At 38.9% G+C, this 27,014-nt stretch overlaps 1 protein-coding gene across 2 annotated transcripts in view; it reads right to left on the reverse strand.

Moving 5' to 3' along the window:
- The window catches only part of SUMF1 (sulfatase modifying factor 1), a 105,979-nt gene that overhangs the window by 74,171 nt on the left and 4,794 nt on the right, over positions 1-27,014 (reverse strand). For both annotated transcript variants that reach the window (XM_059161556.1, XM_059161555.1), the window contains exons 2-3: positions 13,362-13,535; positions 9,442-9,516 (exon numbers count right to left, since the gene is read on the reverse strand). In XM_059161556.1, the coding sequence (XP_059017539.1) occupies positions 9,442-9,516; positions 13,362-13,535 (249 nt within the window). The remainder of the gene's footprint in view (positions 1-9,441; positions 9,517-13,361; positions 13,536-27,014) is intronic.

Raw genomic sequence — 27,014 nt, forward strand, 5'->3', positions numbered from 1 at the left:
AACAATACAAATGCCCATTAACAGATAAATGGATAAAGAAAATGTGGTCTATAGAAACAAAGGAATATTATTCAGCCTTAAAAAGAAATGAAATCTGATACACGCCATAACATAAATGAACCTTGAAGACATCTGCAAAGTAATGTATGCCAGACACAAAAGGACACTTCCATGAGGCACCTAGAATAAGGAAATTTATAGAGACATGAAGTACAATCAAGGTTCCCAGGGGATGGAGGGAAGTGAGAATGGGAAGTTATTGCTTCCTGGGTAGAGAGTTTCTGTTTGGGATGGTGAACAAACTCTTGGAATGTATAGTGATGATGACTGCACAACATTCGGAATGGACTCAATACCAATGAACTATACATTTAAAAATGGTTGAAATGTTAAATTTTATGTTTTTGTATATTTTACCAACCCCACCAAAAAAAAAAAAAAAAAAAAAAAAAAAAGGATATGTCAGTTATGTCACTGATACTCCTCCAGCCAAGGGCTCTGAGATAATCCAAGAAGATTTCTTCCACAATAGCAAATCCTTTCAAAATATTGCAACTTGGCATAGTGCTATATGTGACATTATCAAATCTTACAAATGGGGAACAGTAAAGCAAAGCAAAGCAAATTTAACTCAATTTTCAATTAGAGACAGTGCACTGGATGAAGCCAGAATAATGACATTTACTAAAAGACTTTTTATGTGCTAAGTACTGTATTAGATGGTTCTTCACACATTACTTAATTTGGTCTTTACAACACTCTCGATTAGGTAGGCATTATTACCCTTACAAGAAATTGATTAAAACAAGCAAAATGCTAGTTACAGTGAAGAAAAAAAAAATAACCACGGGGTTGTGCTGGAGTAAAAGGAATGAACAAATAGAACTACAAAATCATTACTAGCAGTAGTCAAGGCAAAGCTTGTGGTCTATACCTACCATGTTATCAGACTGATAGCCTAAAAAAAAAAAAAAGTCAATGTTCTCCTGAGAATCATAACAGGACCTGAAACTCAATAGTGAAGGGAAAAGAAAATGAACCAGTACCTACCCTATGATGACACAGATGTCAGAATTATCAAAGATTTTAAAGCAGCTGTTATAACCATCAGCTATGAAGTAAAGGTGAATATTCTTAAAATGAACAGAAAGAAAGACAGGCATTCTCAGCAGAGAAACGAGAACTATATTTTAAAAAGAAACTTTAGAATTGCAAAATACAATATCTGAAATTAAAAGCTGACTGGATGGGGGCACCTGGGTGGCTCAGTGGGTTAAGCCTCTGCCTTCGGCTCAGGTCATGATCTCAGGGTCCTGGGATGGAGTCCTGCATCAGGCTCTCTGCTTGGCAGGGAGCCTGCTTCCTCCTCTATCTCTCTGCCTGCCTCTCTGCCTACTTGTGATCTCACTCTGTCAAATAAATAAATAAAATCTTTAAAAAAAAAAAAAGCTGACTGGATGAATGAAAATGACAGAAAAAGGAGGAAACTTCAAGACATATCCATAGAAAGTACACAATCTGAAGAACAGAGAGAAAAAACCATTTTAAAACAATGAACAAGGCCTCAGGAACCTGTAGGATAATATCTAACACTCATGCAATGGAGTTCTAAAAAGACAAGAGACATGAATGCTGAAAAAAATACTTGACATAATGGCTAAATACTCCCCAAATGTGATTAAAGACATAAATCCACAGACACAAGCACCTCAACAAATAGGATACTCTTTAATATCCAAGAAAACAATGTCCAAATGTTTAAATCATGATCAAACTACAAAGACAAGATTTTTTTAAATCTTGTAAGAAGCCAAAAATTAATAATACCAATATGTATAAGAAAAGTTATTCAAATGGCTGAAAACATGTGACCATAAAAAAATGAAAGTACATTTTCTAAGTGATGAAAGAAAAGAGTGCCAACCCAGAGCCCTGTATTCAGTGAGAATAGCGTTTAGGAATGAAGGGGAAGTAAAAACATTCTCGGATGAGGGAAAACTAAGAGAATTCATGGATATAATACTTGTTCTCAAATAAATGCTACAGGAAATTATTTAGGCTGAAAGGAAACGATACCCAACGAAAACAGAGAGCTTCTGGAATAAAGTAACAGAAATGGTCTGGGTAAATATAATATATCTCTTCTTTTCTTTTTTTTTTTTTTTTAAGATTTTATTTATTTATTTGACAGACAGAGATCACAAGTAGGCAGAGAAGCAGGCAGAGAGAGAGAGGGGAAGCAGGCTCCCCACTGAGCAGAGAGCCCAATGCAGGACTCCATCCCAGGACCCTGAGATCATGACCTGAGCCGAAGGCAGAGGCTTAACCCACTGAGCCACCCAGGCACCCCAATATATCTCTTCCTTAAATTAAAAATGTGTGTGTGTGTGTGTGTGTGTGTGTGTACGCACGTGTGTGTGTGGATGTTGCAAGCAAAATGTAACATCATCTCAAGCCTTTTCAATGCATGTAGACACATCACTTATGACAACTACAGCAGGGGGTAAAGGAATGTATACGGTTACAAGGCACTTACATTTACTTGAAGTGTTAAAATATTAACTCTTGGGGGGTGCCTGGGTGGCTCAGTGGGTTAAAGCCTCTGCCTTCAGCTCAGGCCATGGTCTCAGGGTCTTGGGATCGAGCCCCGCATCAGGCTCTCTGCTCAGCAGGGAGCCTGCTTCCTCCCTCTCTCTCTACCTGCCTCTCTGCCTACTTGTGATCTCTGTCTGTCAAATAAATAAATAAAATCTTTAAAAAAAAAATATTAACTCTTGTGGCAGACTATGAGAAGTTAGGTATACATATAGTAATCCTTACAGCAACTACTAATAATACTAAAGATAAAGCCAAAAAGCAACAAATTAAAATGAAATACATGGGGTGCCTGGGTGGCTCAGCAGGTTAAGCCTCTCCTTCGGCTTGGGTCATGATCCCAAGGTCCTGGGATCGAGCCCCACATAAGGCTCTCTGCTCAGCAGGGAGCTTGCATCCCCCACCCTCTCTCTGCCCATCTCTCTGTCTACTTGTGATCTCTGTCTGTCAAATAAATAAATAAAATCTTTAAAAAAATAAATGGAATACACATCTATATGTTCAAAAGTGGGTTTAAGAGACATAGAAGAGAGACTGACAAAGGCTGACCAATGTCTAATTGGAGTCCCCAGGAGAGATATAAGTGAGGACAAGGGAAGGCAGTATTCAAAACAATAATTGTCAAGAATAGTCTGGAGCTGTTTAAAAAAAATGTCAGTTCTCAGATCTATGATGCCCAATGACACTCAAGCCAGGTAAATGAAAGAAATCAACTCCTATAAATATTATAGACCAACTATATAATAGCAAAGACAGGATTTAATCTTAAAAGCAGCCAGAGTCAGGGGCACCTGGGTGGCTCAGTTGGTTAGGCATCCAAATCTTGATTTTGGCACAGGACTTGAACTCAAGGTCATGGGATTAGCCTAGCTGGGGCCAGGAGCTCCAAACTCCGCAGGGAGTCTGCTTGAAGTTCTCTCCCTCTCCCTCTGCCCTTTCCCCCAACCCGTGCAATCGCACATGGACACACACTCTCTCTCTCTCTCTCAAATAAATAAATACATCTTTAAAAAGGAGGGGGCATCCAGAACCAGATTACCTACAAAGGAACAGAAACAGACTGTATATGAATGGCAACAAGAGAAGACAGAAAGCAGTGAAATCATCCTTTCAGTGTGCAGAGAAAACATACTGCCAACCTTAAGTTTTTACTAGGTGAAAATATCTTTTAATAATAACACAATTAAAGATATTTTTAAACAATTAATAACAAGAACATTTACTACCTAAAGATGTCCTGTAGTCAAAAGATACATTCTGTCTGAGATGCAGAAAGGAAGGCAGAGATAGTAGTAATGATAGCAGCAACCAAATAAGGTTTAGACGGAAATGGATTAATAACTAAGCACTGGAGGAAGAGAACAAATTAGAATGAAATAGTGGGTATAAGAAATACAGAAGTTGGATAGGGATGATTCCAGCAAGGTCCTAGTATTAAGGGACTAAAATTTGGACTTGAAATGTGAGCATTAAAATAGATAGTTAAACTAGTAAATGAAGAGACATACAGTATCTAACTTCTAAGGAGATAAGTCAAGTTAGAATAAGAAAGAAATGGAAAAATATGCAAGAAATTGAAGAAAAAAGAAGAGAAAAAACATAAAGACAAAGCAAAGAATAAAATGGAAGAAATAAAGCCAAGTATATCAGTAATCATAATAAACTATACATAAACACAAATAAACTATCTCTTGACTGAAAGACAAAAACTGTCAGAATGGACTTTCTAAAAACAGTCGTATACTCTTTACAAGAGATATACCTAGAAACATAAAGATATAGAAAGACTGAAATGAAGAGATGAAAAAGTATGTATTAGACAAAAGAAAGCTTATACACCCACATAGATAATAAAAAATAGATCTGAAGATAAAACATATTAGACAAAAGGAGAATCCCTATATGTCAAAATTCAACAGGAAAGACATACTTCCACACTTACACAGTTACACTTCCAAGCTTAACAGCAAAGTTTTGAAAGATACAAAGCAAAAACAAACAGAATCACTAAGAGAAACGATAATGGACATTAGAAAATATTAAGATACAAGCAATTACAAATGTATTACAAAACTTGTGGAGCTAAAGAGATCATTTAGAAAGAAATCTGTAGATCAAAATGCTTAAAAAAGATGGCCCCAAACATTCAAAACGAAGCATCGAACTTGAGAAGTCCAAAAGAAAAAAAGCAGCAAAGAAGTGACTTTTCTCAAAACCAGCTGGTGAGCGGCTGAGTGGAGATTTAAAACCAGGTCTCCTTCATTCAAAGGCTGTGATCTTTTCCTCATGGCTTTTCTGAATAAACAAGCCCCCAAATCAATTTGAGAAAAAAAGTCTTGGTAAAAATGAAAATTCTTCAAGCTGAACTGAGGTTGTCCAAGGAAATGGTGGTTAAGCTACCAGAAAAGTAAAACTTCTAACATCAAAAATGAGGCTGAGCAATTTATCCACCAGGCACATGTTTTGAGTTATTTTAATTTACTTTTCCTACATACTAGAACTTGCCTTTCTGAAGAGTTTCTGGCTTGGCTTATATTATTTAACTTAGTAAAGCTTTTCTAAAAATTATTTTTGAGGTATGACCCCAGAATCTTGCTGGGCCCCAAGGCATTTGTCATCACCATCCATGTGCATTTAGGTAACTGAATCACATCCTTACTAGCGGCTCTCTTTCTAGCTTGGAGTCTTCACCCAGTGGTGATTATGTAAGAGACCATCAGGCTGCATTATTTCCTGCCTTTTGTCCTGGTCCAGCACCATCCAAATAACGCTGCAGCCAGCATTTACTTGGGCAGGATATGGCTGTCCCAAAACTGTGTTTTACTTAAAAAAAAAAAAAAGAAGAAGAAGAAGATGAGTTGGTACTTCTGATTCCTCACGGAAATTGGTTTTCAGTTAAAAAGAACTTCTCAAAATAACCTAGCCTCCTCTTTTATCAAGGACACCTATTCAAAAATTTGTTTCATTAAAGTGTTAGCAAATTCAGAAAGTGTCAAACCACAAACCAAGAGATAATCATTGTTTCTCAGGCTCCCACCAAGAGCAACTGTTTTCTCCCCACCTCATGGCCATCCCTCATGGCAAAGATTTATGAGCTATTTTAATAACATACTTATTAAAATGAAGTATACTTTTAAAATATTAAATGTTTTAAACACTACCTTTATTCCAACAATAGGTTATCTTGAGTAAAATACCAATACTCCAAGACAAAAACAACACAGCAACCCAAACTAGCCTTCATCCTTTCTAGGATTTAATAGCTATATACCTTTTAAGATTAATTAAAATTAATTAGGCATTCAGATAATAATCACAACGAAGAAAATTTCAGCATGCACATAAGCTCTGTTTTAAACCATTAAATTCACACAGTTTCAGATATTTTTGTCAGCAAACCCTAAAAGCCAGTTCAATGTCTTGCCTTAGATCTTTAAAATTAAAAAAAAAAAAAAAAACCTACCTAAGATGACAGCCACAGTAGCATCGTTTTTGGATCTCGCCAAATGTATGCATAAAACCAGACAGAATAACTGAATAACAACATCAAAAACCCAAGAACAATGTGCACAGCCAATGCCATTGTCTGAGGTCTTGCCATTGGGCTCAAACTGGAGTCTGATCAGGCCTGTGGATCCAGCTACCAGTTTGCAAGAAATGCAGAGAAGAGGGAAAACGGGTAAGCTGCAGCAGGAAAGTCGATAGGTTAATCACCCTGGATTCTTCCAGAGATAAATTGTTAGGGATAGAAAAATCGGGGAGGAGGATGGCGCAAGGGAAAGGTTAAAAGAGTTTTTGTTTTGTTTTTCTTTTCTAAGATTTTCTTATTTATTTCACAGCAAGATAGAGAGAGCCAGAGAGCACAAGCAAGGGGAATGGCAGAGGGAGAGGGAGAGCAGTCTCCCTGCTGAGCAAGGATCCCAACCTGGGGCTTGATCCCAGGACCTGGGATCATGATCTAAGCTTTAAGCAGAGGCTTAACTGACTAAGCCACCCAGATGCCCTAAAAGAGTCTTGAAAAAGACACAAATTTACCCTCAAATGGATAGGATTAAACCACAGCCTTGGGATGTACACCTGGTGATAATACTATAAAGAAATTCAGGGAAGGATTTACTTTAAAGCAGGATAATGGCAACTCTAGGAAAAGAAAAGGGCAATAAGGCTGTGGCTCATGGAAGGGCTTACTGGGGCAGGCAGAGAAATTCTAATTCCTGACTTAGGTGATGGTTACAAGCATGTTCACCTCAGGATAACTCAGTAAGCTAAACATTTGCTTTGTGTGGTTTTCTGTATGTGTGTTGTTTTTTGTTTTGTTTTGTTTTTTTAATGGAAAATTTGTATCACTGGTATAACCTGTCACCAAAAGATTTATGACATTTAAAATAATTTACATTTACATAAAAGTTATATGAAACTTTTAAAATAATTATATGAAAATAAACAATATTACAAAATAATTGCATGGAAGTAAACAATGTTACTAAATTCTAGTTAGCTACTGTAGCCTGGGGAAGGTTCCAAGGCCGATTTTGTCTGTTTAACAGGAGACTAACAAGTGCTGCTGAGTGTTATTGACATGCTCCGCCTGAAATGAGACTCTGTCCTGACTTACACAGGTCTTGAAAGAGATCTGAAAAGGGAGTAATGTTTTCACTCCATGATTCAGGATTATTTTAGGTTTTGCCACATACTACCTGAACTCACCTCCTGTTTCACTTCAAGTCTTCTCCTGGACCATCCCTGTCTTGTGCTTCTGGAAACACCGAGTTAATAAAAGGTCTGGTAGGGGTGCCTGGGTTGTTCGGTAGGTTAAGTGGTTAAGCACCTGCCTTGGGCTCAGGCTGTGATCCCAGGGTCTGGGGACTCCCTGAGATGGAGCTCCTGTTGGTCTCCCTGCTCAGCGGGAAGCCTGTTTCTCCCTCTCCCTCTGCCCCTGCCCCTGCTCATGCTCTCTCTCTCTCTCTCAAATAAGTAAATAAAATATTAAAAAAAAAAAAAAAAAGGTGTGATGCATGCGGGTATGTCAGACCTAAGAAGGGATTGAAAAACAAAAACTTAGCACTCTCAAATCATCAACAGATGCATTTTATTCATTCCAGCCCTTTCTAAACACACTTAAAAGGTTTGCTTTTCCATTATGAGCATTTAAGCAAGAGATGAGCACTAGGCTCCTGTGAGAACTACTTGTTATCGTCCTGGTTACAAGCACACACACTTCGCTGGGTACTTACAGGGCACCCTCAGAGCCTAGCAATAATCTGCCTTTGCCTTTATGCCTAATGTGTTTGGAGGTTCTTGAGTGACAAGAGGCCCTGTATCCGAAAGAACAAATTACAAAAATGAGTACAAAGGCCCTCCATCATCTGAACTCTGTATCTTAAAACAAGGCACCACATCCTGAGCTGCTGGCTCATCAACACTAGGCCAATGTGACCTCAAAGCCCCTTAAAAAAAAAAAAAAAAAGGTGTATCGGACTACATAATAAAATAAAAACTTGTAATGAGCAAAAAAACTCTCAAATAGCTCAGTCGTGTTTTAAAAACATTTATGTAAAATACATATAAAAAAATGGCCTGATTCTCCTGTAAATGAATTGAGAGCAAGTCTGGTTGTATCTCCTCTCTCCCTGACCACCTTGGCTACAATCATTTGAAGAGAAAGAAAAACAGGAGCCAGACAGTTTCATTTTTCTGGCACTGCTGCTTACAAGAGAGAAGAACAAGAACAGTGAGGCCAACACATAAAGACCAAGCTCAGGCAACTGAAAGGGAACTTGTGTAACAAAGGAAGATTAGGGCTGAATTCCTGTCTTCAATCTCTGTATCTTAATCAGTCTCCCTTGAAAGGAAGGCTGACCCCATTTCCTCTCTTCTCTTACTACCTCCAGCCTCTTCTGCATTTCCTTCCCTCTTTGTTTTTTTGAACCCTCAAACTCCTAGCTTATCCACAATTTTTTGTTTTTCCACCTCTTTTTTTTAAAGATTTTATTTATTTCTTTGACAGACAGAGATCACAAGTAGGCAGAGAGGCAGGCAGAGAGAGAGAGGAGGGAGCAGGCTTCCCGCTGAGCAGAGAGCCCGATGTGGGTCTCGATCCCAGGACCCTGGGATCATGACCTGAGCTGAAAGCAGAGGCTTGACCCACTGAGCCACCCATGCACCCTATTTTCCACCTCTTTATGAGACTTGTATGTAAATAAATTCTTGAACATACGGAAATCCAAAGTTCTGCTCACCACAAAGGTGCTTATGGAAGCTCAGTCCACTGTTTCCATGACTCCTGAGAAAAACACACCTAATTGACATTCCCTAGATCCTCTTTGTTAAAGCAGGTATACCCTGGGTAGTCAGGCCAGTTCCCAGGCTCACCTTCCTATGAATATCCAGAGCAAGTTCCCTTTCATGAATGCTTCTCCAACTGTAGGAATTCATGAATAAGTTTAAATAGGAAACTCTCCACACTCACGCCTGATGAGATCAAGACTTACAGAAGTTAAAGAAAATTCACCTTTAACCCTCCATTCTAAAATGACTACAAGTGAAGAAACCCAGAAATGTCCAGAGCTCAGCTAAGCCCTCCGTAGCAACAAAATGTGTGACTCAGGTACAGAAGACAGAAACTCAAGTCAGACCTGACACTTTCAGCTCCATCCTGGACTTGTGTCATTTTCCTCAAGGCATGGGGCCCTGACCCACAGGCCTGCTCTTGTGGGCCCATCTGGAACAGGACTGGTGAGGGGCTAGGGGGCTGAGGAGTTGTGGCCCTTATGGCTTCGAGTTTTAACCCAGCCCCTTTCCAACAAACAGCAGAGAAATATGAGAGCCTGGTTGGACATTACTTACTGCCTGCTGGATATCGGTCTTCACTTGCTCACTCAACATGCCTTCAAAGACAAAGGAGTCACCAAACTTCTCGGCCTGAAAGGAAAGAAGGAAATAAAAATCCAGAATGGTTGTAGCAACGTGTTTCACATGGAGAGTTTTCTCTGTGCGTAAAAGTGATTCTTCTAGTCCAAATGAACTTTAGTTATTCTTATGACTTCCCAGAGGATTCGGAAATGACTTAAAAGCATCTGGCTTCCTATTAAGACAGGTTAATATCAATCACTTACAGAGATCACGGTCTTTTCAGGCTCATTTAGCTGATAAGAATGCAGACTGGAAGAGATTAGCTTTTGAGAATGTGATTGCTCTTGTTGATGGAAACACATCTCCACAAGTATTTCAAATGACTTGGAAAACAACAGGATTCTTTACAGGTCAGTTTACATAACCAACCTTTGTCCTTTGCTCTGCTCCTGCAATCTAGCTAAAAGAACTGAATGACATTGTTGGCTGATATTCTGATAGACTCTGGCTCCCCAAAGGGATCAACTGGGTTTATAAATCTCAAGTGGCCAATTGAAGCAACAGATGGAAATCTGTATTTGTATTATTTTCATTTAACATTACTGCCTCGAGTCCTCATCTATCTCATTTTATCTGTTGCATCGACCTCATACTGCAAAGGCCCACATTAACCCCTTCATCTCCATGATTCTATTCTTCTAGTTTCCCTCCTCTTTCTAACCTCTTACTCATCTCCTGAAATACAGGGCTCTTCTTCTAGCCCCTAGAATGCTGTTGCTCCCTAGTGCTCTGCCCTGCTTCTTCTTTCTCTTCACCAGTGGCTCTCAGGCTTTGTGCAGCGGAGATCACCTGGCCAGCTTACCAAACTATATGTTACTGCTCCGCAACCCCAGAATTTCTGATTCTGGAGGTCCAGGGTGAGGCCAAAGAACCTGCACATGTCAACAGCTCAGCTGGTGACTGGTGGTCCAAGAGATCACACTTTGAGATACACTGACCTACTGACAGACAACTTCCTCCAATCTCACTGCGATAATGACCAGCAGCATGTACTTCAAATGACCGTCCCATCTCCACCTCCATCCAGGCCAGTCCTGTCCTCACTAGATGATATGAACTGCTTACTGGATTCCTGTAGTTCAGGCCTTACAAAAACACCTCAAACTCCTTTCCCTGATCAGAGCTTCTCATCTTCTCTTCACCCCTGCTCTTCCTCCTCTTTCCTTTGTGGGAAAGTGCCTAAGCACCCAAACCATCCCTTCATCCAATGAACAAGTTCCAAACATGTTGCCCTGTTTGGGCAGCCTGAGTGTGAACTAAATGACAGAGATACAAGGTCAGTATTAGGTAAGCACAGTCCCTGTCTTAATAGCACTTACATGTGGGGGCACAGACAAAACTCAAGTCAAAGAAAGGATGGAAGAAAATACTTATAACTTTACTTGACCTTGTAAGGTAAAGAGTATCAAGAAAAGCCTCTTTTCAATAGCGTGGGGAGAAGAGGTCTCCTTGAGAAGGGGCCATTCAGCTGCAAGGACTCAGAATGAGAAGGGATCAGCCACAGTAAAAGGGAGATGCGCATGGGGAGAAGGAAATTCCAAGGAGGGCAGGGATGTGAGCGGAGACCTCCAGCTGGAAAAGAACGCTGAGTTTTCAAGGAATCGAAACAAGACCAGCTGGGCTTGAACATGGTAAGTGGAGTATAATATAAAATAAAGTTGGAGAGATAGAAAAAAACCGTGAAGTATACTAAAAATATGAAACATTTATCCAAAGTAGGAGTTCTTAACACTTTTCGTACCCTGAACCCTCCTGGCAGAATGATGAAGCTTCGGGGCCTCCTTCTCAGAATGAAATGTTTAAATGTTTAAATACATAAATAAATGTTTTCTTTTATGAAGAAAACCAGTTATCTCAAAAGTAATAAATTTATAGTATAGCAATATATACATGCTCTTTATTAATATATTAAATAAGATCTAGTGGAAGGTCTCAAAATTATCATTTCTAAAGGAAGGATGAATGCAAACAATATTTCAAGATATCTACAATAACAATAACGTGACAAAAATGTTTGTGATTTCTACTGGTGACAAAGTTATAAATACTGCTACTATTACTGTCATCTGTCTCATAACTGAAGGAAATGACATACTTGAGTGAAAGGATAGTAAAAAGCCAGATGTCGTTCTTCCCCATCCACATTCCTGAATGCCCTAAATGCTGTTTATTCTGTCTTCTTTAAGAAGAACCCTAGTCTGAGGGAAGCTTGTCTTCTCCCTTAAGTAGACTACCTAGGAGACTGACCTAAAAGGATCCTATGAAACAAAAAGAAGAGGGTCTTCTGCTTACTATAAACAGGTACAAAAGAGAAAACTGCTTTGTATATTTTAGGAAATTCCGAAGAAATGTGATGCTGCAAAACCAAATTTGAACACATTTTTTGCTTTCAGCAATTACTTTTTTATTTAAAAGGAAAAAAATGTCCTTTTGGGAGCTGGGTGGGGGGAAATAAAACAAGGATTCCACAAACTGAAGGCAAAGGTAAAGTCCTTTGGTGAGAGAAAATGACAAGCCTACAAAACAGTGTATTTTATCTTACTCTATTTTATTTCATTTTAAAGATTTTATTTATTTTATTTGACAGACAGAGATCACAAGCAGGCAGAGGCAGGCACAGAGAGAGGAAGGAAAGCAGGCTTCCCACTGAGCAGAGAGCCCGATGCGGGGTTTGATCCCAGGACCCTGGGATCATGACCTGAGCCGAAGGCAGAGGCTTTAACCCACTGAGCCACCCAGGCGCCCCTCTTATTTTATTTTTTAAAGATTTTATTTATTTGACAGAGAGAGACACAGCAAGAGAAGGAACACAAGCAGGGGGAGTGGGAGAGGGAGAAGTAGGCCTCCAGCTGAGCAGGGAGCCCAATGTGGGGCTTGATCCCAGGACCCCAGGATCATGACCCAAGCCAAAGGCAGACGCTCAATGACTGAGTCACCCAGGCACCCCCAAAACAGTGTATTTTAGACACTTAGAGAAAGTTTCATAAACTAAAAAGCCCCCTTCTTCTTACTCCCTTTTAGAAGAAACATAAAAAAAAAAAAAAAAAAAAAAAAAGAAGAAGAAGAAGAAGAAGAAGAAACATCCATTTGCAGAACCTTGCTTTGGGATTCAGTGACAAGAGAATAACTTGGAATTGCTACAGGAGAGTTTATGAGTTGTCAGGCATTAAAATAAAACCACAGGAGTGCCTGGGTAGCTTAGTCAATTGGGTATCTGAATCTTGATTTCAGCTCAGGTCATAATCTCAGAGTCATGAGATCAAGTCCCACATCAGGCTCTGCACTGGGCGTGGAACCTGCTTAAGATTCTCTCGCTCCCTCTCCCTCTCAACCCCCACCAACCACACGTTCATTCTCTCTCTCTCTCTCTCTCTCTCTCTAAAACAAAAGAATAAATGAAAAAAACCACAAAATTTGAAAAGCTATACTTTTCTATCTATTGCTTAAGGAAATATGTAATGCTTCTTGAACAACCAAAGTGCAATTTTTAGAGAGGAAAAAGTGGCCTTACTTTAGATCCTATCTGCTATGTCAAAAAGCCTAAGAAGACAGTGGCACTCTCTGGTATATTACAGCATTGATATTACAGCATAATGGTTAGAAAAGAGACCCTGGCATCTCACTAGCCAGGCTTGAATCCCAGCTCCACCACTAGCCAGCTCGGCAACTCAGGGCAAGTATCTTTTCTAATCCTCAGTTTGCTACCTGAAAAATAACCGGCCTCCTGGGGTTGCTATGAGAACTGGATGAAATATATATAAGCTGCAGAGCACAGTACTGGGCACATAATAAAAAAAATGGTTAATCAACATTAGAAAAGAACAAGTTCTTCCTTCCCATCCCAACCCTATTACCTCTGTCAAATAGCCAGTTGAGTTCACAAACTTCTCAAATTCAGCATTACTGACTTCATAGGCATCCATGTAAAAGGCATCGATAGCAACTCTCCTGGCAGGTGCTTCCCCATCTTGCTTTATCTGAGGATCATCTGTGCCCATTGTAAACACTCCGGCGGGGATGAGGACCATCTGCAGCAAAAGGGAAGACGGAGAGTCATGCCGTCACAGCCAAAGTGGGCCTGTTTCAAGGACAGAGTGCCTAGCACACAGTAAGCACCCAAAAGTTATTACATACCCACCACAGAAATCACTGCACAACCAGTAAAATCACTCCACACACCCAAGAAAGGGAAGGATTAGTCTCAAAAAGAAATGAGAATTCTTGCTATGCCTGGTGGGCTCAGTTGGAAGAGCATGTGACTCTTGATCTATGGGTCACAAGTTCAAGACCCACATTGTGTGTAGAGATAAATAAATATTAAAAAGGAAGGAAGGAAGGAAGGAAAGAGGGAAAGAAGGAAGGGCGGGCTCGCTCCTGGGTGGCTCAAACTGTTAAGCATCTGCCTTTGGCTCAGGTCAAGATCTCGGGCTCCTGAGATCAAGCCCCATATTAGGCTCCCTGCACAGTGAGGAGCCTGCTTCTCCCTCTCCCCTTGCTGCTTCCCTTGCTTGTGCTTTCTCTTGCTCTAGCTCCTGCTCTCTATTAAATAAATAAATAAAATCTTAAAAAAAAAGAAAAGAAAGAAATTAAAATCCTCTTGGCAAGTAGTTCTTTAGTCCAAACTCTACTTGATACATGCCATGGAAACAGGTCTGGAACAACAGTCACCAAGCTGCTGATGGCTCGAGTACAAAGGCAAGGAGATATTCTACTTCTTTATACATTTGAGTATGTTTTTCCTTTAATATGATCTCATTTCTTGTAATTTCTCATTGAATTACTTTTAAAATCAAATGCAAAAATGCCATATGTAATATTCCTAAAAACCACTGAGTGAATGTGCATCTCCAGTAAAACAGAAAATACTTAAATCACTGAAATAGAATATCTAAAAAGTTTAATAAGGGAGCATGTCTTATTCTTATTATGTCCTTGTCCTTAACTGATTCCTTATTAAAACTCTAACTGCAATTACTTTGCTCCTATATACTGTCTCACATAAACTCTAAACTCTAAGAGACCATTGGATTGCCTTGTTCATATCTGTATTTCCAGCACTAAATATAGTGCCTAGGATTGCACCAAAAATATTCAGTTAAGAAATGTAGGCCTATGCTCAACATCATGACTTGTTAGGGAAATGTAAGTAAAAACTAAAAAGAGATTCTACTTTATGCCCACTAGCATGGCTATAACCCAAAACATGGACAATAACAAGTGTTGACAAGGGATTGCAACCTTCATACATTGCTGGTAAAAATGTAAAACGATGCAGCTGCTTTAGAAAACAGTCTCTTGGTTCTTCAAAAATCTAAATAAAGCATCACTATATGATACAATTTTACTCCTATATATATATCCAAGATAAATGAAAACAAACATCCATGAACAAAACTTCTTCAAATGTTCATAGCGGTAATATTCAGAATAGTCAAAAAGCGGAAACTCAAAAGTCCATCAAATGACAGATAAACAAAATGTGGTATATCCACTAAATGAAATATTATTCAGCCATAAAAAGGAATGAATTAACAATACATATTACGATATGGATGAACCTTGAAAAGATTATGCTAAGTGAAATAATCTACTCATAAAAGGCCACATATTATATGAGTCCATTCATATGAAATGCCCAGAACAGATAAATCCAAGGAGACATAAAGTAGATTAGTGGTTGCCAGGGGTTGGAGGGGGAAAAAAAATGAGGAATGACTGCTAATGGATATAGGGTTTTGGGGGCGGGTGATGGAATGCTCTGGAATTACTGATGATGGTTGTGACACCTTGTGAATGAGCTGGGAAACACTAAGTTGTTCAAGTTATAAGGCTGAATTTTATGTTATGTCATTCTATCTTAATTTTTTTAAAAAAGAACACAATCATACCATCTGTAGACACAGTATCTTACTTTCTAATCAGCTGAATGAAAAAACAATTCATTGACCTCCCAGCAGCATAAGAATTGTGAAGCCTCTAATCTATAAAATAAGGGTTCAAATTGAGGAGGGAAAAAAAGAAAGCCAAAGAGACAAAACTAGTTGGAATAAAAAGAAAGAATGTGACTTATCAATAACAACAGAAGACCTAGAAAAACAAGATTAAAAGAAACAGAAAGTAGCAATCAACAATCACTGAATCCTACTATTTCCATTGACTTCCATTACTAGTGACTGTCTTTAATTCTGTGCATCTATTTCCCAATGAAAATGGAGCTCTTTTTCTATGACATATGGGTAATGTCTTATTATTTGTTCAATGTATTACTATTACTCTAAGAAATCGTGTTTGTCTACTCCTGTTCCCTAATCCCAGCATTACAGAGGTCACTCCATCTTGCTGGATTCCTCCCCTCCTTCTATTCCCAGAAACCTGCAAGAGCCTCAAACCAGTCACCCTGACTCCAGTCTCATCCTTTCACATCCCTCCTTGCTCCTCTGTTAGCCATTTATCTTCTATTCAGTCATTCATTCAACATATATTTGAGTACCTACAGAACTTTCTGAAATGTCAGCCCTTGGAATCCAATGTAACTTATTACAGCTTTGTTTTTAACAGAAAAAGACTGGCAATAAACTAAATGTCCATCAGTAGTGGAAAGGTTAAATAAATTGTGGGCTATCCACACAACAGAAAATTAAACAGCCATAAGAAAAGGAAATTTATGACATTTATAAATATAGAGTAAACATAGTCGATTAAACACTTATAAAAGCTAGTATGAAGGTTCAAAGACAAAAGTAGTGAAAACAACTCATTACAAGAAGTTAAGGGATGAGTTAGATGAAAAGATATATAAAGAAATATCAAAAACATGAAACATGGCAGCAGGGAGTAAAAATATTAAGCCTTAGAATGCAATCAAACCTAAATTATCTACATAAAAGTGGGCTGTATAGATATAAGATGTTATATGTAAACCTCATGGTAACCACAAAGGGAAAACCTATAGTAAATATACAAAGGATAAAGGAAAAGGAATATAAGCATACCACTAAAAAAAAGCCATCAAATCACAAAGAAGGAGAGCAAGAGAATAAAAGATGAACAGAAAGACATAACCAAAAAAGCCAGAAAATAGTGAACAAAATGGCAGTAAGTACATACCTATCAATAATTATTTGAAATGTAAATGGACTAAGTTCTCCAATCAAAAGACATAGAGTGGCTTAAAAACAAGACCCATCTCTATGTAGTCTACTAGACGCTAACCTGAAATATAAGGACACACAGAGACCGAAAGTGAAGGGAAGCAGAAAGATACTCCATGAAAATGAAAACCAATAGGAAGCTGGTGTAGCTATACTATATCAGACAAAACCAACTTTAAAATACAGACTACAGGGGCGCCTGGGTGGCTCAGAGGGTTAAGCCTCTGCCTTTGGCTCAGGTCATGATCTCAAGGTCCTGGGATGGAGAACCACATCAGGCTCTCTGCTCAGCGGGGAGCCTGCTTCTCTCTCTCTCTCTCTCTGCCTGCCTCTCTGCCTACTTCTGATCTCTGTCTGTCAAATAAATAAATAAAATCTTTTAAAAAAATGAAAAAATTTAAAAAATTAAATAGAGACAACAATAAAAACAAGGAGAACTACATAATGATAAAGGGACCAACCCAACAAAAGGATTTAACATTTGGAAAAATTTATGTAACCAATATAGGAGCACCTAAATAAGTAAACCAATATTTATTTCCCTAGAGGGAAAAACAGACAGCAACACAATAATAACGGGGGACTTCATATCCCATTTACATCAATGGATAGATCACCCAGACATAAAATCAACAAAGAAAGAGCAACCTTAAACAACATGTTAGACCAGATGAACTTAACAGACATACACAGAACAACCCAACCAAAAGCAAAAGAAATACATATTCTTCTCAAATGCACACGGAACATGTTAGACCACAAAACAAGTCTTAATAAATTTGAGAGGACTGAAATCATATCAAGCATCTTTTCCAATCACAAAAGATATGAAACTAGAAATCAATTCCACAAAGAAAATAGGAAAATTCACAGATAGAGGAAAATTTGCCACCAATCAATCAAGAAATCAAAGAAGAAATTTAAAAAATTAATACAATGAAGACAAACAAAAATGGAAATAAATCAAAATTTATGGGATGCGGCAAATAAATTCTAAGAGAAATTCAGAGCATCAAACACCTATCTTAAGAAACTGGTTCTCTGGGGCACCTGGGTGGCTCAGTGGGTTAAAGCCTCTGCCTTCGGCTCGGGTCATGATCCCAGGGTCTTGGGATCGAGCCCCGAATCAGGCTCCCTGCTCAGCAGAAGCTTGCTTCTCCCTCTCCCACTCCCCCTGCTTGTGTTCTCTCTCTCACTGTGTCTCTCTGTGTCAAATAAATAAATAAAATCTTTAAAAAATTTTAACTCAAAATGGATTAAAGACAATCTGAGGGTTTTGAAGGGGCGGGGGGTGGGAGGTTGGGGGAGCCAGGTGGTGGGTATTGAGGAGGGCACGAATTGCATGGAGCACTGGGTGTGGTGCAAAAACAATGAATTCTGTTACACTGAAAAGAAATTTTTTAAAAATGGATTAAAGACTTGAACATAAGACCTGAAATCATAAAATTTCATAAGCAGTAAGCTCCTTAACACAGGCGCTGGTGATGATATTTTTGAACCCAACACCAAAAGTAATAAAATAAAAAATGAGCAAATGGGGCTATACCAAACTAAAAATCTTCTATACAGCAAAGGAAATTATCATCAAAATAAAAAGGCAACCTAAGGAATGGTAGACATTTTTTGCAAAACATGTATCTGATGAGGAGTTAATATTCACAGTGTATAAAGAACTCATGGAACTCAACAGCAAAAGAACCAAAAAACAAAAAACAACTCTGATTAACAAATGGGCAGAAGATCTGAACAGACATTTTCCCAAAGAAAACATACAGATAGTCAAAAGGTACATGGAAGGATGCACAACATCATTATTATCACAGAAATGCAAATCAAAACCACAATGAGATAGCACCTCACACCTGTCAGAATGGCTATTATCAATATGCCCCAAATCTGTTACAGTGGCTACTATCAATAAAACAAGAAGTAACAAGTGTTGGCAAGAATGTGGTTAAGAGAAACCCATGTGTACTGTTAGTGGAAATGTAAATTAGGGCAACCACAATGGAATCCAGTATGGAGGCTCCTCAATAAGTTAAAAAATATTATTTAAAAAACTACCACATAATTCAGCAATTTCACTTCTGGGTACTTACCCAAAGATAACTAAAATACTAGTACAAAACACTAGTACACTAGTACAAAAACACTAGTACAAAACACTAGTCTTTTTCTTTTTATGATTTTTTTTTTTTTAATTTAACAGAGAGAGAGATTACAAGTAGGCAGAGAGGCGGGCAGAGGGGGTGGGGGGGGGAGCAGGCTCCCTGATGAGCAGAGAGCCCGATGCAGGGGCTCGATCCCAGGACCCTAAGATCATGACCTAAGCCAAAGGCAGAGGCTTAACCCACTGAGCCACCCAGGCGCCCCACAAAACACTAGTTTGCACTAGCACCTCAATGTTCAATGTAGCACGATTGACAATAGCCAAGCCATGAAAACATCCTAAGTGTCCATGAATGGATGAACAGATGAAGAAATTGTGGTATGGGGACGCCTGGGTGGCTCAGCTGGTTAAGTGTCTGCCTTCAGCTCAGGTTATGATCCTGGGGTCCTGGGATCGAGCCCTGTATTGGGCTCCCTGAACAACAGGGAATCTGCTTCTCCCTTTCCCTCTACCCCTCCCCACCTCATGCTCTCTCCCTCTAATAAATAAAATATTTTTTTAATTGCGGTATGTATGTAAGTATGTATATATGTGTGTATAAATATATGTCCTTTTAAATCATATGCATCATATATATATATCATTCAATCATAAGAAAGAATGAAGTCTTGCCATTTACAACATGGATGGACTTTAAGGGCATTATGCTAATGAATAAGTCAGAGAAGACAAACAACGGTAGATCTCTGTTCTATGTGGAATCTAAACAGACAAAAACCAAGCTCATAGATACAAAGAACAGATTGGTGGTTGCCACAGGCAGGGGTGGGGAAGAGGAAGAGGTTAAAAAAAAAAAAGTGGTAGGGCACCTGGGTGACTCAGTTGGTTAAGCGGCTGCCTTTGGTTCAGGTCATTATCCCAGAGTCCTGGGATTGAGTCCCACATCTGGCTCCTTGCTCAGCAGGGAGCCTGCTTCTCCACTACCTGCCACTTCCCCTCTCTCTGTGTCAAAGAAATAAATAAAGTCTTTAAAAAAAATTTTTTTTAACTGATCAATTACATATTAAAAAGAATTTTTTTTAATAAAAAATATATTTTTTAAAGACTGGTCAGCTCCAGGGGCACCTGGGTGGCTCGGTGAGTTAGGCCTCTGCCTTCGACTCAGGTCATGATCCCAGAGTCCTGGGATCAAGCCCCACATGGGGCTCTCTGCTCAGTGGGGAGCCTGCTTCCTCCTTTCCCTCTCTCTGACTGCCTCTCCACCTCCTTGTAATCTGTTAAATAAAAAATTAAATCTTTAAAAAAAAAAAAAAAAAAAAAGAAAAGAAAAGAAAAGGAAAAAAAAAAAAAAAAGAAAAAAGACTGGTCAGCTCCAGAAAGGCATGGCTTTTTATTTCTCTAAAAAATACCGTGTACTTTTTGTCAGTTCTATAAGGAATCAGGTGGAGACCCGAGTTAACCAGTACAATATTTCAAATTTATTCTAGTGATGTTTTTAGTGCATCTTATAGATTACTGCTTGGACAATTCAGAGCATAAGGCTGTTTTTGTTATCGGTCTTGTTTTACAAGGAGAATGGAAACAACTTTACCACATCATCTAAAACCTAAAATCTTTTTTAGTTATAACATATTTTAAAAATTGTTAAATAGATTGCTTAATAAACTGTAAGCTAAAGATCCTTGTAACCCCCCTCCATGAAAATATCTTGTTAGTCATTCCAAAAGCCCTTCCTATACCCATCTTGAACACAAATCCTCCCCCTCACCAAAGAGAAAAACCACTGTCCCAACTTCTAACTTATTTTTAAGATGCCATGGATTATAAGACATTATATTAGTTCCAGGTATACAACATAATTCAATATTTATATATTTTATGAAACGATCAACACAAGCCTAGTCAACATTCACTACCACAGTTAAACTGTTTTCTTGTGATAAGAACTTTTTTTATTATTAACATAAATTGTATTATTTGTTTCAGGGGTACAGGTCCATGATTCATCAGTCTTACACAATACAAAGCGCTCACCACCACACATACCCTCCCCAATGCTGTGATAAGAACTTTTAAGATCTCTTTTAGCAACTTTCAAATATATAATATTATTAACTACACTGTACTATCCTGACTTTTATATATTGTTACCTTATTTTATTTGCACTTTTATTTAACTCTGCATCCTTAAACATTATAGTATTTTTTATTTTTTCAGTGTTCCAATATTCATTATTTATGCACCACACCCAGTGCTCCATGCAATATGTGCCCTCCATAATACCTACCACCAGGTTCACCTAATCCCCCGTCCCCTCTCCTCAAAACCCTGTTTGTGGGGCGCCTGGGTGGCTCAGTGGGTTAAGCCGCTGCCTTCGGCTCAGGTCATGATCTCGGGGTCCTGGGATCAAGTCCCGCATCAGGCTCTCTGCTCAGCAGGAGCCTGCTTCCTCCTCTCTCTCTCTCTGCCTGCCTCTCTGCCTACTCGTGATCTCTCTCTGTCAAATAAATAAATAAAATATTAAAAAAAAAAAAACCCTGTTTGTTTCTCAGAGTCCACAGCCTCTCATGCTTCATCTCCACTTCCGATTTCCCCCAACTCACATTTCCTTTCCTTCTCCCAATGTCATTATAGTTATGGTTTTTCTTTTTTTGTAAAATATGGCATTTAAGAATCTTAATCTATAGGTTCCCCCATTACCTCTTTTTTCCCTTGCAATTTATCTGTTGAAGAAACTGGGTCATTTGTCCAAGAGAGAATCCCACAGTCAAGATTTTTGTTAACTGCAACTTTATAATGTAGTTTATCATTATCCCCTGTCCTCTGTACCTCCTGAAAATTGATAGCTGAATCTGGAGGCTTTATCAGATTCAGGTTTGGTTTGGGGGGAGTAAGGCTCCTCTGTAGATGGGGTGGTCTTCCTCATCAAGAAGCATGGAAAGTATGGGTTACTCTCTTCTGATGCGTTACTCTCTTCTGATGCTAGCAGCCATCGAAGTTCAATTCATCATGGGTTGCAAAATGATATTAGAATTCTATCACATCTTCATTCATTGCTGAATGCTTCTATAGAGAAACTTCTCCTACTCAGTTATTTAGCTACTAAGTGGTATATTCATGGGAAAGGCAAGATAAATTCTTGACTCTTTCCCCTTATTTACCAGCTTTCAAAAAAAAAAGAGCCATTTCCCAAGAATAATCCCAAGATGACGAAAACAAAACAAAACAGAACAAAAAATAAAAATAAAACTGGGAAAGGGGTCAGGCTGTGCACTATCTCCATATCTGGCAAAACACTGGATCTGCAAATAGTGTTACCAAACCAAAGGAAAGGTATTAATACAAGGCAAGGTCTGATGAGACTATTCTTACTAGAACAATGCTGCCCTTCATAATCCCCAGTCACTGTGGTCGCTAACCAGTATCAGGACTCCCAGAATTCCATAAACCCTCAAGATCTTTCCAACAAGTCATAATATGCTCAAATTAGCAAGAAGGAATTTATGGTAGTTGCCTTCAGTCCACTTCATTTGATGCAGCATTCAGAATTCACAGCAGGGGGAACTAGCATCAGAAGCAGATAAGTCAGGGGACAGAGCCTGTGTACATTACCAGAAATGTCAGTGATTGGAAAACTTCTTCTTTTATGATATAACCAATTCCATGTCTGGATTTATCTAAATCTTGAAAATCTCTTTCCAGTATTATGCTAAATCTTCTTTGCCATCACACATTAAATAGTAAGAGATTATAAAACTAAAATAGATCATTTGTGACTTAGGCAAATAGATTTCACTGAACTTCTTGAGATAGAAACCAAACTACAAAGAGCTGGAGTGAGAAGGGGGAAGTGGAAGTAGTTGGTGAAACAGGAGAGAAATTACCTGCTAATTTGAGGGAGTGGCCAATCTCAGAGAATGTTTTATTTTTTTTTTAAAGAGAGCATGGGTGGGGAGGGGTAAAGGAAGAGAGGGAGAGAATTTTAAGCACGCTCCACACCCAGCTCAGAGCCCAAGCGGGGCTTGATCTCACAACCTTGAGATCACGACCTGAACTAAAATCAAGAGTCAGAGGCCCAACCAACTGAGCCACCCAGAAGCCCTTCAGAGAATGTTTTAAAAGGCAGTGGAACCCAGTGTGTTTTTTGATGAATTGTGGGGAGGGGGATTAAACAGCCCTAAGAAAGGAAAGAGATTGAAAACAAGAAAAAAGACACTTGTTGGGGCGCCTGGGTGGCTCAGTGGGTGAGCCTCTGAGCCGAGCCTCTGCCTCTGGCTCAGGGCATGGTCCCAGGGTCTTGGGATTGAGCCCGGCATCGGGCTCTCTGCTCAGCGGGGAGGCTGCTTCCTCCTCTCTCTCTCTGTCTCTGCCTGTCTCTCTGCCTACTTGTGATCTCTGTCAAATAAATAAATAAAATATTTTTTAAAAGAAAAGAAAAAAGACACTTGTAATAAATTAATATGGAGAGAGATTGCCAAGACAAAGAGCTAAAAAGACCAAAGCAAGGTGTACCATAGTAAGCAAGGCTATCATTTATGTGAAAAGGAGGTGGAGGAAGAATACAGATTCACTTATTTTTGTATTTGCTTCTATTTGCAGAACAGAGCTCTGGGAAGACATATAGGAAACTCGTGTAGTGGTTATTTGAGAGGAAGGCTATCAGGTAAATAAAAACTTTTCACTATACACCCTTCTCTAATTTTTTTTCTAAACCATATAAGGACACTGTCTGTCCAAAAAATAAACAGCAAAATAAAGTGTCAATCTGATCATACCACTTACTTACTTAGATTCCTTAGGCATCCTTGTCATCTTTCAGGGTAAAATAAAATATCTAACCACCAAAGCCTAATCTCTCACCGTCTCCCTCACCACATGTTCCACCTACACTTTGTCTGTAAATAATCAATATTCAAGATCCCCTCTTCCAGGCCTTTACTGCCTGCATGTCTGTCCTCTGGCTGGATCATATGCCCCTCACGTGGGTTCCTCTAATAAATACCTCTATCCATCCTAACATGACACACACGTATTTTAATGATGGGTTTTCACTTCCTTAGATCCTAGGCTCTTTGGGAATCACAAATAGAGTAGTTTTCATTTCTATATTCCTAAGACTTGGCATGGTGCATAGTTCAGTGTAGACACTAAAAAAAAAAAAAAAAAAAAAAAAAAAAACCATTGACTGATTGAGTGAGATCATTAATACGATGAGAAATTTGCCACGTGAGTTATTCATAATTGCAAAAATTCTTATTCTAACAGTCCCAGACATGGACAGCATGTTTGCATTGTAGTGAAACCTGTTTAAAAGACTCTGTGCGAGGACTGAACTAGGTTCACACATTATTCTGATTATCCTCCAAATGTCTGAGACACAGGGTTCCTCAGTCCTTAGAAGTCAGAATTTTAAGCAGCTCTGCAGAGAAGCAGAAACATAGAAGACTTCAGACAAAAGCTCCAAGTGTAGTTTTAACATGATTATGAAAATGATCTAATCCAAGGTTTCATAAAGGACTTAAAGCTAAAAAAAAAAAGCTTGCCAGCAGCAGACAAGTAGGTCCTACTCTGAGAACAGGTGTTCAGTCCTTGGCATAAAGAGAAGACATACAGAAAACTGTGCCCATTGTGCCTAATGAAGTTTTACAATCGCCTCATTTTTTCCATCCTCTTCTCCCTCAAGGTGAGTACCAGCAATGCTAATACAATCACAACTTCCATTGTGAACTCCCGGCCTACTTTTTTTTTTCCTTCTTCTTCTTTCCTTACCTTCAGAGATAACCAACACTGAATAAGTCAAGTTTCCATTCTGGAGGCTATAGATAAAAATACCTTGCATTGTTCTGAGTGGATCATAATTTCCAATTTACACTAATAAAATGAAGTTTTCTGTCCTGCAAATATAAAATGTTGTCCTAGTGAAACCCAGAGTATCAACTGTTTCACCTACAAGACTCTGAACCAAATAATAAGAACGACTTGAATCAAGTCTTTACTGAAGTTCGAGTTAAACAATCCATTCCTTCTTGAAAGTTAAAATCCCCTTTGCTACACCAGTCTGTGCCATTGCCACTCAAGTCAAAAATAGGTAAGTCAAAGTGACTCTATTGCCATTAGAACCGTATTTGGGGGGCACCTGGGTGGCTCAGTGGGTTAAGCGTCCAACTTGTAAGCTCACCTCAGGTCATGATCTCATGGGTCATGGGATCAGCAGGGAGTCAGCTTGGGATTCTCTTTCCTTCTGCTGCTCCTTCTCCCAACAGAGAGTGCTCTTGCCAACCCCCCCCCCAAAATAAATGAAAAAAATCTTTAAAAAAAATAGATAGGTAGATATTTGGGCTACACATTCTAGGCAGGTACAGTGGGCATCTATTCCTGGTGCCCACCCAGCCCTTCCTCCTTCCTGTTCTTATCAGAACAACTGACACCCCTTTGAAAACCACATGTTCAACTCTCTACATGGCTCAAGTAGAGCTGGTGACTCTACTCCACCTCCATGACTCAGGCATGGCCAACTGTGGCATTCTTTTGACCAAAGAGATGTTATTAGGGATAGGCCCATGACCCAGTTGAAGTTAATCTTAAATCTCTGGCTGGAGCTGGAGAAAAGGAACACTCTCTCTTCCAGCTACTTCCTTGGTAAAAAGAGACACTGCCTGAAAATGGAGCAAACATGGAGAAAGAAAAACCTAGGAGACAGACAAAGAGGAAGACCTGTCCAAGGCCCTCAAACGTGGTATCTGGGGTTGTATCTACTCTCAAACTTCCCCACTCTGAGAGTCCATAAATGTCCCCTCTCCTAGTTTTTTTCTGCTTAAGCCAGTTTTGTGTTTTCTTTCACTCACTACTGTGATGTTTTTGTCTTATATACAAAAATGAAATAAACTTACACAAATACTTTTGTGTAGCTCTTCTCCTTTTTCCTTCTTTTCTCTCTTAAAACTAAGATAATACATTAAAGGCTCAGAAGAAAGTGGGGTGAACAAGAGAATCATCTTCTTTGGATCTGTCCATAAACTGCTGCCTTGGCTGTCTGCACAAGGCTTACCCATCGAAACCATTCTCCTATTCTAGGGACTGCAGAGACAGATGCTAATTGTAGATGGAACAGCATTAAAGTTCCTTCAAGCCCTAGGATTTATGATTCTATTAAGCCTCAGCAGCCTTACCTGTAAAGAGGGGAATAATATCTTTTACTGGATTCTTAGGAGGATAAGATACAGCAAAAGAATTTTACAAAGGTTTCTTTGGAAAGTATCGGATATTCTTTGTTCCCACAGCAGTTTCTCATATTGTATCCACCAAAAAAAGGTAACAGATCATTCAAGAAATTGTTACAGAATGTCTAAAATGTGTAGGACACTGGGCAAGTGTGGGGAGGGGATGGATATATAGATTTATAAAAGTCTAAAAATGCTTCCCATGTAGAATATCAAACAGCTACACATATAACAGGAAAGAAAACATGCAAGTTGCCCTCAGACAACAATAAAATGTTGTGGGAATTTAGAAACAAGGAAAACCACTTCTTCGAGGAAAGGTTTCATGGAAGAGATGGCATTCAATTCAGTCATGCCTTGACACTTGGGTAAGCATTACCTAATCTGAAACATTCTCAGATAAGAATTTAGGACTGAAATTACCCATACATACAGAGATGGTACATACAATTGAATCATCCCATGATTCTAAATGTCCTTCAAGCAACTGTTTTCAAAGATTCATGGAAATCAAAACATTTTGCCACCTTGTACAAAATAACCTGTGCAGAAACTGCTAGGATACTTTTCCCATTGAGAATTTTATATATATATATAAAAAATATATATATATGCACCCACATACATACACACACACATACATACACTAGAAGGAACTTGAGTAAAATTTTAAAACATCTAAACTGCTTCCCATACATTTTTTACTGCTGTAACTTTCCAGTGAAACTGTAAATTCTTGAGGGTAAAGCCCAATGCTATTTATTTCTTTGTGTACCTCATCTTGCCAAGTGCTCATTAAATGAATTAAAATACAAAAAAAGACTCACAGTTGAAAAGTGTTACATTAAAAAGTGTGAAAAGTGTCACCCCCAGAAACCTTAAATTACTAACATTTCCCAGAACACATCATGCACTTGTACAATACTTTGTTTGTGCCCATGCTATTCCCATTCTTGGAATGTCCTTCAATCTGTCCTTCTATCCTTAGCTTCTGAAAATGTCTCCTTCAAGCCCTAGCTCTAATG

The sequence above is a fragment of the Mustela lutreola genome, chromosome 2, assembly GCF_030435805.1.
Source record: "Mustela lutreola isolate mMusLut2 chromosome 2, mMusLut2.pri, whole genome shotgun sequence".
Lineage (NCBI taxonomy): Eukaryota > Metazoa > Chordata > Mammalia > Carnivora > Mustelidae > Mustela > Mustela lutreola.